The sequence below is a fragment of the Dipodomys ordii genome, unplaced genomic scaffold (assembly GCF_000151885.1).
Source record: "Dipodomys ordii isolate 6190 unplaced genomic scaffold, Dord_2.0 Scaffold1, whole genome shotgun sequence".
Taxonomy (NCBI): domain Eukaryota; kingdom Metazoa; phylum Chordata; class Mammalia; order Rodentia; family Heteromyidae; genus Dipodomys; species Dipodomys ordii.
Window position 1 is genome coordinate 45,133,792 of NW_012267217.1, and position 12,671 is coordinate 45,146,462.

At 39.4% G+C, this 12,671-nt stretch overlaps 1 protein-coding gene across 4 annotated transcripts in view; it reads left to right on the top strand.

The window, feature by feature from the left end:
• The window catches only part of Unc80 (unc-80 homolog (C. elegans)), a 183,303-nt gene that overhangs the window by 31,474 nt on the left and 139,158 nt on the right, over window positions 1-12,671 (top strand). For 3 of the 4 annotated variants that reach the window (XM_013010840.1, XM_013010826.1, XM_013010833.1), the window contains exons 12-16: window positions 804-1,072; window positions 2,047-2,412; window positions 6,094-6,240; window positions 8,963-9,110; window positions 12,186-12,334. In XM_013010840.1, the coding sequence (XP_012866294.1) occupies window positions 804-1,072; window positions 2,047-2,412; window positions 6,094-6,240; window positions 8,963-9,110; window positions 12,186-12,334 (1,079 nt within the window). The remainder of the gene's footprint in view (window positions 1-803; window positions 1,073-2,046; window positions 2,413-6,093; window positions 6,241-8,962; window positions 9,111-12,185; window positions 12,335-12,671) is intronic. The other variant, XM_013010848.1, reaches the window with a different exon arrangement.

Consider the following 12,671-nt stretch of genomic DNA (forward strand, 5'->3'; position numbering starts at 1 on the left):
TGTGTGTGTGTGTGTGTGTGTGGTACGTGTGTATTGTGTGTCAATACTGTAACTTGAACTCAGGACCTTATGTTCTCACTTGGCTTTTTCACTCAAATGCCTGTCATCTAGCATTTGAGCCATCTCTCTACTTCCAGCTTTTTGCTAAGCATCGTGGACATTACTGCCAATGCTGGCTCCAAAACTGTGATCATCAGATTGCAGCCTCCTGAGTAACTAGGATTAATAAGTACTTCACTAGAGAACCATTTATTATTGTTTGTTTTTCCTTAATCCATTAGATGAAAATAAAATAGTTTATAAGCCCTATCTTTGCTTGTTAGAGAGGCGTTGGACCACTTGATCTATGCCCCCAGTACTATTTGCTCTGGTTACTTTTGAGATAAGGTCTCTCACTTTTGCCCTGAATGGTCTGAACTGCTATCCTATGCTTTATGCTGCCTGTCGTAGCTGAGATGACAGACATGTCTCCGTGTCAGCTTCTCTCCATTAGGAATGGCCTCTCACACTAAATGACTGGACTGGCTTTGAACTGTGGTCCTCTTGATCTCAGGCCCTCTGTAGCTAAGATGCTAGGTATAAATCAATTCCAATTGTTCTGTAACCTTTATGTATTTAGCCACTATTGCATAGTCTTAACAGCTCTTGCAGTTCCAAGGGAGTTGGGAACAGCCTTAAGCCTGGAAGTCAGGTATCTATTAAAGCTCCAGCTATGTCTGTGCTCATGGTTTAAATAGCATCATTGTCTAGCTAATGCTTCAGGTTAACCAAAGAAAAATGACACATTGCTTTCATTTTCTTAGTGCGATCCCAGATCTCTACTATCACAGTTGCAACCTTCAATACCACACTGGCTTCATTCAACGTAGGCTATGCAGACTTTTTCAGTGAACATATGAGGAAGCTTTGTAGCCAGGTGCCTATCCCTGAGATGCCTCATGAACCTCTGGCGTGTGCAAACCTTCCTCGAAGCCTCACAGACTCCTGCATAAACTACAGCTACCTGGAGGACACGGAGCACATCGACGGGACCAACAACTTCGTCCACAAGAATGGCATGCTTGATCTTTCTGTAAGGAGCAAGAATTTTTTCTTATGCAGACTTGAAAGATACTGACTCTTTAGTATGCTCTTTGCAAGGGTTGATAGGGTGGGCATTCAGATTCTTAAAAATATTGGCTTCTAAGTTGAAGATGCTGCCTATATAAATTCCACACCTATACCAACCATCAGACTCACCTTTTGTTTTTTTGTCAAGTATTTCATTAGTTTTAATATGATCTCAGAATATTTTTAATAGTGAGTCCCAAATACACATGCATAATATACATGTGTGTGTTTACTAAGTCCTCTTTTTTCCCCCAGAATGAATATAAGATGTTCATGATTTTTTTTTGTTACATAAGCAACAAGACTACCAACCTCCTGGGTAGCCAAAAGAAATGAACAGAAGTTCTTAAAGGATTTAAGCTTGTATCCTCAAGAATTCCTGACTTGAATATAGTTATTAGCAAATAAAAGGATTATTACATTTTACAATTCTAGTTCACCAAGATTTTTATTGCACATTTGAGACCAGGCTCAGCAAATAATTTAAGAGATTATAGTTGATTAAAGACTGTAATTTAAACATGCAAATATTATGTACTTAAAATTAAAGCGTAAATAATTATCCAATCACAAATGAGAAAAGATTCCTCTATTCTACACATTTGAAAAAAAATCATGGTTCTTTAGTCATTCTTTGTGGAAAGTGCAAGGCAGAGAACTTAAATGCTTTGATTTAAAATGTGCTTCTGCATTAACTGAGTCTTAGCAGCTTTTGAAATACTTAAGTGACACAAATATATGCTTTTAATTATTTTGGTGATTTTACTCTATACTAAGCTCAAATATATTTCCAGTGCAACTTAGATTCAAAAATGCTAACTTGCCTGTGTTATTGATGCCCAAGTGAACTGAATATCAAGACTCAGGCTTAGGAAGGTGGGTTAAGCAGAAGAGGGAGTGCAAGTAACTTACTATGTTTGCCTTTGCCTTCTGCAGGTGGTTCTGAAAGCTGTGTATCTCGTGCTTAACCATGACATCAGCTCTCGCATCTGTGATGTGGCACTAAACATTGTGGAGTGCTTGCTTCAGCTTGGTGTCGTGCCCTGTGTAGAAAAGAACAGGAAGAAGAGTGAAAACAAGGAAAACGAGACCATGGAAAAGAGACCGAGTGAGGGAACTTTCCAATTCAAAGCAGTGTCTGGAAGCTCTACCTGTGGATTTGGGGGTCCTTCCATTTGTGGAGCTGGAGATGGTGGAGGAGAAGAAGGAGGAAGTGGAGATGGAGGCGGTGGAGGAGGTGATGGAGGAGGAGGTGGAGGAGGTGGAGGTGGTCCTTATGAGAAGAATAAGAACCAAGAGAAGGTATGACTTACCTTACCTTCATTGTCCTCATGAAATGCTATCTCAAATTTCTTTTCCAGTGTGTCCTTGCTAACAATGTGTGGACCCAGACTGTAGTTCATTCCTAGAGGATGAAAGTGATGATAAATATAGAGAGAAAGTATTTCTCAGCAAGCATACATAGAAACTGATGAGACTGTATTCCAACTCACAGAATCATTGTTTTCCATGGAATAGAATTGTTTCTTAAATTCACGTTCCTAATGCAGGAGAACATCTCAGATAATATTACCTTTCCATAATTTTCAGCCAGCTGCCAGGGGTAGTCTCTCAAGACTTTGAGGAACTGTGTAATTGAGATCTTAGCTCAAGGTATATACATATATATATACACACATATACATATACATATATATACATACATATACATACACACACACACACACACACACACACACACACACACACACACACACACACACACTGGGCTGGGTGGCTCGAGAAATTTATTTCTTACAATGTAGGAAGCTGGAGGTCAAAGTTCCAGCAAGTGGATTTCATTCTGAAGCCTTGATCTTGGCTTATAGGTGACTATCAGACAGTCATCTGTGCTCGTGTGACCTCTTCTTTGAGCATATGCAGAATGGGGGAGGGTGTGGGGAAAAACAGGTGTCTCTTATACAGTCCTAATCCTGTTGGGAACAGACAAGAATATCTGACCTCATGTAATTTTACTATTTTAATCACCTATAGGTCCATCTCTAAATACTACCAGTTCAAGAGTTTAGGCTGCAATGTATAGCAAGCCAGCTTCAAACCACAGTCAAGGAAAGGAAGTAATTGTACATCATTACTTGGTTGGTTTATTTAGCATGGCTCAGCCTGGGAACAGCTCCCAACCTTACTCTTCTTAGATCATCCCAGAGGCCTGGGCCTTCCTCTTATTGATTATTCCTGAATGCTCATTCCTTCATTTTTTGGCAACCTGAATTTCATGCCATCTGCATGAGGTTAAGATCTTTATACTTAGCAAGAATTTGCATCCAGCTTTGAGTTTTAAATGCAAATTACTGCAGCTTAATTTTATGAAACGCATACTAATGTCAGCTTGAGGTCTTAGCTGGAAAATGTCTTTCAGAAATTGACAACAAATTTGCTCTCTAGCAACTAATAATCTGCATATCATGTTTACAAGTAGAAGATTATACTTCACAGAGTTCTACTCCCTTCATAAATTATATATAAACTATAAATTGTTCTTTTTTTCCTTAAAAGATGTCAAATTTTTACATAGGATAAGTGTTATTGAGCTGCTTCTTTTATTCATTCTTTTCCTTCCAGTCCCATTGGTGTAGAGTTAATATGTATCTATTGTCTGTATTTTTCATCTTTTAGTTTACTTACATCTTCCCAAGATTCATGGCCTCTGATCCCAATATCCTTGCTCAATATTCTTGGGTTTCCTAGCCTTTTCTTTAGGATTTTCCCCTCTGCTTCAATCATAGGTCATATGTAGATATTATCTAAGTATTACAGCCTGACAAGTTTTAAATGTTCTCTTGATGAACATGATCATTTTTGATCATTAGAGGATGCTTTAGGTCAGATTATGTGGGCTCCAAACTAGCAAGCAAGATGTAAATGGTTTGCAATTAATTCTAAGAAAAACTTCTTAGTACAAAGAGTTTATAAAGTGAACCTGATGATAAATCAGGTGCCTTGTGTGTGAGATTCACAAAGCTCTTTTCTGCCCTAAAACCATCTGTTATTTTCCGTGGAATCAGAAAATGAATCTACTTTCACAACCCTGTCATACCAGAGCATGAGGAATTGATTAGTACCAAAAGGAAGATTTAGTTTCTGTTTCTATATTGCCCACAACTGGTACAGAGAGTCTGGACTGTTATCTAATATCTCTGATTTTTTTTTCCTCTAGCTTATTATACCTTCCTGCATCTCTCCAATGAAAGTGACCTAAATCCCAAGGACATTGTAAGCTCTGAAGTAATAAAAACTCAAATGATATTTACAAAGAGCTTTTAGAGCTAGAGAAATTTTAAAGGAGGATATGATGATTAGTATACGTAAGCCCTTGCACAGGATGTCATTTTCTGAGATTCCAGTGCATGTGACCATGTTGTCTGTAATTATCCAATGGCCCTTGAGGAAAGAGGCCAGTGAGGACTGAGATCCAGTCTAAACTCTGCTCACAGAGCCTCTTCACAAAGGACGATATCTACCCAGAGGGCTCAGCTTTTTTTTTTAATTCACTCACAAATAAAGATACCTTTCTAATTTGTTATAAATGTGCTCCAAAGGATATCAGTGCTTTCCACTTAAAATAATGGTGAATGTTTGTTTTGCTAATATTATGGATCTTTGTGGTAGGAAGGATTGAACCCAAGGACCTCTTGCAAATATTTCACCATTTGAATCACACCTCTAGTCTTTCTACTTTGCATGTTTTTCAGATGAGACCATGGCATAAGACCATGATCCTCCCTATCTCTGTCTTCTGAGTAGCTAGAGAGGCACTCAACTCAGAGATATCACTCTATAACCCTTCTCATAGCAAAGAGAATGCATGTTTCATTTCTGAAGGGAGAATCTCTAGGGTCTAGTACCTCATCCACTACCTAAGTTTACAAACAAGGAAAGGACCAACTACAAGCATGAGAAAAGTCTACCCTACCACATGAAGGAGCAGGATAATATCTACATAGCCCTCAAGCTATACCTGCCCACATTGCAGTACACTTTCTACAGGAGGTTTCAAATGTGCCAATCTGATCATATGAGTGATGGAAATGTCTAATTGTAGAGAAATTCTCACTTATTATTTTGTTTTCTCTGTCCTGAACACTATAGTAGGAAAGGCAGCTAGCAGGATCCTTAATTCACAGATGAGGAAATGAGAACATAAAAATATTAATTTGTGGGATACCACATGCAATTAATATGCAGCATCATATCAATTAGAGAGCAGGAGTTGGAACCTTGGGTCTATGGTGTATATGTTGACGCCTGAAGGTAACTAGGAGGACTGACTACCACTTATCAAAGGCTCTGGCTCTCGAACATTGGGCTCAGCATCATTCCTTACCAACAACTTCCTTTTGCTCCTGTGGAAGCACTTCAAGGAAGCTCATTTTTAGAGGAGCCAAGTTCTCTGCTCACAAGAATTAATAGGAAGTATGGTACAATTCTCAGAGGCCATTTTGCAAAAGCCAAAAGGGGAGTCAAGCTGAACGGTTTATGAAGTTCTGTATACATGTGTATTGTAGTACAGTGAAAGTATACATTGTCACAAAATCACTGCAGGATTTCAAGATCCAGTCTTTGACCAGTTCCCCAGAGCTAGTAGTAATCCTTGCTTTGCATTCAGAAGTCTGCTGATGGGGGTAGTTTCTAAAAAAAAAAAGCCATTTTCTGTGATCACTGTTAGCCCCATAGTTTTTAGGTAGTTCTGATCCTCTCTCAAGGATGTAAAGGTATGTCTTCCAAGAAAAAAGTTCAGCTTTTTTAAAACCACCAGATGGTGTTCAGAATGCATAGGTTTCTTTCTGTTTGTTGAACTTCGTTCTGTCTCTTAAATGGTGGGTACTCACTGTAAAAACAACCATGTATACTTTATGTAATTATAACTTAGAGCCCTGTACCAAAAGGAGCTCAGACCTCTTTTCTTTCTACTCATGGTGCTAGGATGAAAGCACTCCTGTAAGCAACCATAGGCTGGCTCTCACCATGCTCATAAAAATAGTGAAGTCTTTGGGATGTGCCTATGGTTGTGGGGAAGGACACCGAGGGCTCTCTGGAGATCGTCTGAGACACCAGGTATTCCGAGAGAATGTAAGAGAAGTAAAGTAGATTCCATTTCCTCTCCTTCTTTCCTCCTTCCAGTCGAGAACTGAGTCCTTTGACAATGAGGGTCAGTGTTCCCGGGAAAATACTGTATTTTACACAGCAATATATATGCTGTCTTTGGATGGGAGGATTCCCACAAAATATCTCAAGACATCTGAAACTCAGACTTATGAAAATTTAATCAGGAAAAACCCTCTTGCCTCCTGCTTAAAGAGACCAACTACTAGTTAGTTGGTCAAAGGATGCATATAGAACTATAAGTGAATTGTGGTTTGAAAGAACTTGACTTTGATGAATACCTTCAGTAAGCTTCTGATGGCCTGTGACAAGTGATTTTTTAATCATCTGTCTGAGTAATGTAGAAACGTATTATACATTAAAGAGCCAAACTTTAGGACTTTATTGTTTCTACTTCACTGTGGAAAATGGCCCTTATTGGGACAAAACTGGACTATAAAAGTAGCCAGTCATTTTTCTGGCTGCTTTGCTTGGGAATGACCCTGGACATCTAGATATCTGAAATCGTGTCCCCCTTGAACTGTGTGAAACCTGAAACTCTGCTCTCTGACTTGCCGATAACATTTTTGTAATAAAACATCACAACTTAAAAGGTCTCCACTGTCTGTAGTTTTCCCTTCCGACTTGAGTAGTACCCACCTCTAGCAAGCCTAGGCTGGGAGGTTGGATTCATATGAATTAAAATTGTAAGACAATATTCTAGTGAAAATGAGAATTGGAATCCAGGAGACCCCCTAGCATATCTTGGCAGAGTTTTAGGGTCATGTCAAAATCTGGGACAGCCTGTGTTCGCTTTGGTGTTAGGTTTTGACATGATATGTTCACACAGTGTTAGCATGCTGGGTTTCTTGCTCAATGTATCATCTATCTATTCAGTCATCGATGCTGTGTCATTTTAGTTTATTCTGTGTATATGGGGGAGTATATTCAATGTTCCTAACTTCTAATGCCTGAAAGTCAAATGTTTTTCACCAAGATCTAGATTTTGAGGCCAAACATTTTTTAAGTCAAAATGATAATTAGCAAAGCAATAGACAGCTTACATTGCCTCCACCCTTACACAGGTGTGATATAATTCACGACTTTAATTCTGCCTCTTTAATATGACTTCTGTACCTATCCTGTCCTCCATACATGAGGTTTTCCTCCTGGGATCACTTTTTCCTTGATCTTTAGACCTTTTCCCTCAGTCCAGAGATTTCATTCAATGTTAGGGATATTCTTCTTAATTTTTTTAAATTATCTTTTGGATAGTTATAGAAGAGGTTTCATTGTAAGTTTTAATTTATCTTTTGTCAGAACCTGGGCTTGAACTCAGGGCCTTACATTAGCTAGGCAAGCAATTCACCAGTTGAGTCACGTGGTCAGCCTGTTGTGCTGTAGCTATTTTTCAAGTAGGGCCTCCTGATTTTTTTCCTGGGCCAGCCTATCCTCCTATCCTTTAACTGGGTCACAGATGTACAACACCATGTCAAGATTATTAATTAAGATGGAAGCCTGGCCAAGTTTTTGCCCTGACTGGCAGTCACTGAGCTCTTCTTTACATCTAACTCCTAAGTAGCTGGAATTACAAGTATTAACCACCAGGTCCTTTACCTCCTAATCACAAGTAGTCTTAAAGTTACCAACAAATGTTCAGTATCGGTTATCTTAAGTCATCTTTAGAAGTATGTGGTATCCCAGTTGATCAGGACAGTCATTATTTGAATGTAAATGAGACTACGTCATAAGAAAAGTAACCACAGATTCTGTGGAGCTTGCAATGTCAAGTTGGGCCAAGTTTTGAACCCTAGATTTCCTCAACTGCATGAAAGGGATAATCAGCAAATCTTACAGACAGTCAGGCATGCATGGACATGCTGTTTTCAACAGCAAAACACCACACAAATGAGATTTTCCTTGTGGTAATAGGAGAGGGCTGGCAGGTCTTTAATGCTTTAAGGCAGCATCAAAGCCTTCTACAGCCAGTGATCATGACTTTGTCATTTTTGATGATGAGAATCATTCCATTTTCCTTTGTCAGGTGGCAAAATTATTCGTCATGTTATAAGAAATATATTGTTATTTTATGTAGCAAGACCTAGCCAAAGGTGACTTGCTTTTCATATTCCAGAGGCCAACTTTGGTTTAAATACCACACTTGAATGTTTAAATGCAATCACATAAATAAGCAAGTTTGACTCTCAGTGACTCTTCTGTGTTTTAAGGACCTTTTCTGTTTGTCCCTGTAAGGGAATGCTCGATAGCACTTCCTACTACTCTCCCTTTACTCCCTCCATTAAATCTACTTTATTCAAAAAAGCTAGACACTGGGTTGGCATGCATTAACCCACTGCAGAGCCTTTGTGGTTTTTAAGCCTGGACTGCAAATTCTATCCCCTATCTACATTTAATGCTTTGATTTGTTTTCATTAAGATCTTAAAATCTCGACTGTGGTGAAAAGATGAGCTTCTCCTGGGACTAGCCATGACCTTCAGCTTTAGGGTGTTTCTACACAGTGCAAACTCCCTCAGGCTGCCCAGTCTGTCTCTGGCCACTTCTTACTTGTACCAAAAGGGCCAGCAGGCACGGCTGGTTTTAGCTAATGGGGATGGATGGGAATCTTGGCCTACTGAAGGCTTTGATCTATGGGTAACCATAGCTTAAGCTGGTACTTGTGACTTTTTCACTTTCCTTCCTTCGTTGCAGGCCCAGAACTGCCTCACTAAGCTATACAAGCTAGATAAGATGCAGTTCCGACAAACCATGAGGGACTATGTGAACAAGGACTCTCTCAATAATGTAGTGGACTTCTTGCATGCTTTGCTAGGATTTTGTATGGAGCCAGTCACTGACAGTAAGTAGTGCTACACCTACACCAGGTACCAGGAGCAAATATCTGTGAGGTAAAACAAATACGGTCTAAGGGGCACACCAAATTAGAGGAGATGGAATTTAGAGAAAAAGGGTACATGTGCATGCCTGCGCACATGCATGTGTATATGTGTGCATATGTAATAGATTATAAGGAAAAGATACTTGCAGATCATCTGTGGTGATATACTTTGCCCTCATAAAATTACTTATTACTAAATTACTTACCTGAAACGGTAACTTACACCTGTGAATGAGAATTTGCTAAAGATCTCTTTCTTCCAAAACAGTGATGAGAGGCACAAGGTATAAGAGGCACAGTGAATAAGAAATGAGTACATAGGCTAGGCAAAGTGCATGGTATATTTTTTCCACAAAATAAAATAGAAAGTAAAACATGTAATCATCACAAGCTAAAAGAATTTGAGATAAATGTACATATAGACCTAATATTTTACAACCAGAAAAGATGTAGTCCTGCAATTATGTGTGTGTGTGCACACGTGTGCCCGTGTGCGTATGTGTGCACACACGCACCAGTTTTGGGGCTTGAACTCAGGGCCTGGGCAGTGTCCCTGAGCTTCTTTGGCTCAAGGCAGCACTCTACTACTTGAGCTACAGTTCCACTTCCAGCTTTTTTCTGAGTAGTTTTATTGGAAATAAGAGTGTCATGGACTTTCTGCCTGGGCTGGCTTTGAACCTCAATCCTCAAATCTCAGCCTTTTGAGTAGCTAGGATTACAGGCGTGAACAACCAGCACCAGGCTCCCATACGCCTATCTTCTAGTTCCATAGCATTAAGAAAACTCCACTGTAGAGACCTAAATTATAGGGGAAGACAATAAATGCCACCTGCATTTGTGACACAGAGCCCTTCCAGTACCACTCAGATACAAATGTAGCCCTGAACCAAGAGTGAGGTCTGAAGCCTCAGTTGAGTAAAGTGCACATTTTCGGGTAGCATTTGAGAAGCAATGACATCTTAGGGTACACTTCTATTGTTCATGTCATGCATGAATAATAGTAATTGATGGATTTATGATAGATTTTGAAGCAGCTTTCTTTCTGGTATATCTTAAGCTTTGTTTTTATCATCATATTAAGAGAAAATATTGTTCCTCTGTAGAACTCATGGGGATTAATTATGTTATTAGAATCATGTTAAGCTAAGAATACCATAAATTTTCAAAACACTGAGGTCAGTGAATATGATAGTTGAGATCAGCAAAAGAAATGATTGATTATAAACGAATACTTTTCTCTTCCTTAATGTTATTTGAAACGAAAATGATAAACAGAGACAAATCTAGATAAACAGATAAACCTAGAGATAATCCTCTGTTAATTGACACAGGTAATAAAAGATTGCTAACAGAGTACACTATTTTGGTATGGATTTCATGAGCATATATTAGACAAAGTCGTTTCATCATAGTATTTCTATATATGCATGTAATATACTTAGATCAAATTCATCTCCTTTATTACTTACTCTTTCTTATCCTTTCTCCAAGATTTTTAAATTAGCATCCATTACTTATGAGGGACTTAACTGGGGCATTCACTCGCGTGTATAATGTATTCCAATCAATTTCACCCCTTCTATTACTCACCAGCCTCTCTTTTCTCCTTTCCTAAAACAATTTCAACACATTTCATCGTTCTGCCTTCAAGCATGTAAAAATTACTTCAACCATATTCATCCTCATTCACCCTCTTGGCTAGCCCAACCCCCATTTGATGTTGTCATTCTGTTTTCATACATGTGTACATAAAGAACTATGATCACATTCATCGCCCTGAACCCAACCCTTTCATCCCCTCCCTCCCTGTTGGTTCCCAACCCCAAACAATCCTATGATTTTAAGATTTTTTTTCCCCTCAGATTCTTAAGACATGGACACAGATCACAATGAATCAGACAGACACATGTCCCTATCTGGTCAATCTTAGAGGTGCACATGCCTTCCTACAATTCCCAAGTGCTTAAACACCCTGTGGAGCCCTCTGGCCAGACCAGAGTGCCTATGTCCACTATGAATATGCCTCCATAGGCATAAAATACCATGGCAGTTGATGGCCTTAGATCGTACACTGGTCTTCCACGTGTATCTTGCATTAGAAGGTGGTGGCTCTGGAGAAACCATGGCTTTTTCCTCTCCATGTACATACACAGCTCTGTGCATACTCTGAGCAGGATTTGATTTTCCCTGGGCCTCTGCAGAGCTCTGACATGCCTTTTCTTGCTCATGACTTAGCTCTTGTGGTTGGTCTCATCTATTCCACTATGAAACACAAAATAATGTCCACTGAAAAAACAAACCAATATTCTTCACCACCAAAGAGGCTGAATCAAATTCATTCCCCATCATGATGACAACTTGTCGGTACTTTTTTAAATCACCTAGTTAAAAACGACTCTACTCCACAGTTGGTCCCATAGTTTTCTTTTTGTTAAAACATATCAAGCAGGAATGTGGCTTAGTGATAGAGTTTCTTAGCATACATGCAGCCCTGGGTTCAATTCCTTGATGCCACATAAACAAAAAATGAGTCAAACTAACTAAAAATAAAATCAATCAGTTGGGTGCTGCTAGCTCACACCTGTAATCCTAGCTACTCGGGGCAGAGATCTGAGGATTGTGTGGTTCAAAGACAACCCTGGCCGGAAGTCTGGGAGACTCTTAACCAGTGAAGAACCAAAAAGCCAGAAGTGGAGCTGTGTGGCTCAAGTGGTAGAGTGCCAGCCTTGAGCAAAAAAAAGGTCAGGGACAGCACCCAGGCCCTGAGTTTAAGGCTCAGAAGTGGCACATACTCACACAAAAAAAGAACCAATCAAAATACCCCCAGAAATGCAGTTGACCATATTATAGTAAAGGAGAATTGTTCATTTATCCCCAAGCCTGCACAGCAATAATCCCATCAGAGGTGTGTTTAATTCTGTTGCTGCATTTTGTGCAGTAAATCACCATTTCCTGGGTACCAAGTTCTTATTTCCTTCACCTTTTCATTATGATGCTTAATGGAAACACTCCCTTATCATGTGCCTTTGCTTCCAGACAAGGCTGGGTTTGGAAATAATTTCACCACGGTGGACAACAAATCCACAGCCCAGAGCGTGGAAGGCATTATCGTCAGTGCCATGTTTAAATCTCTCATCACACGCTGCGCTTCAACAACACACGAACTGCACAGCCCCGAGAATCTGGTGAGAAGCTCTCCCATTCTTCCCACACTTCTCAGCCTCCACTTTAGGGAAATGCTTGCATCATGATACAAGAAAGAGAAACTGAAATCTTAAAGTTAAAATATCTATTTCCCCCAGAGTACCTCACAATGGAGCTCTACCCTCAGTTTTCTCCTTTTTGCTCATTATCTATCTTCAGGTTGACTTAGCATCTTCTTCCATTTCAGTGATTTCATTGCTTTTGGTTAAATAGTTTTAAGGTATTTTTGAGTCCTTCTGAAATGTGAGAATGCTGTTTATTAGTGCATGAAATGTTAAAGCCTTAGTTGAGGCCATAGGCACTTTTAAATTAATGCAA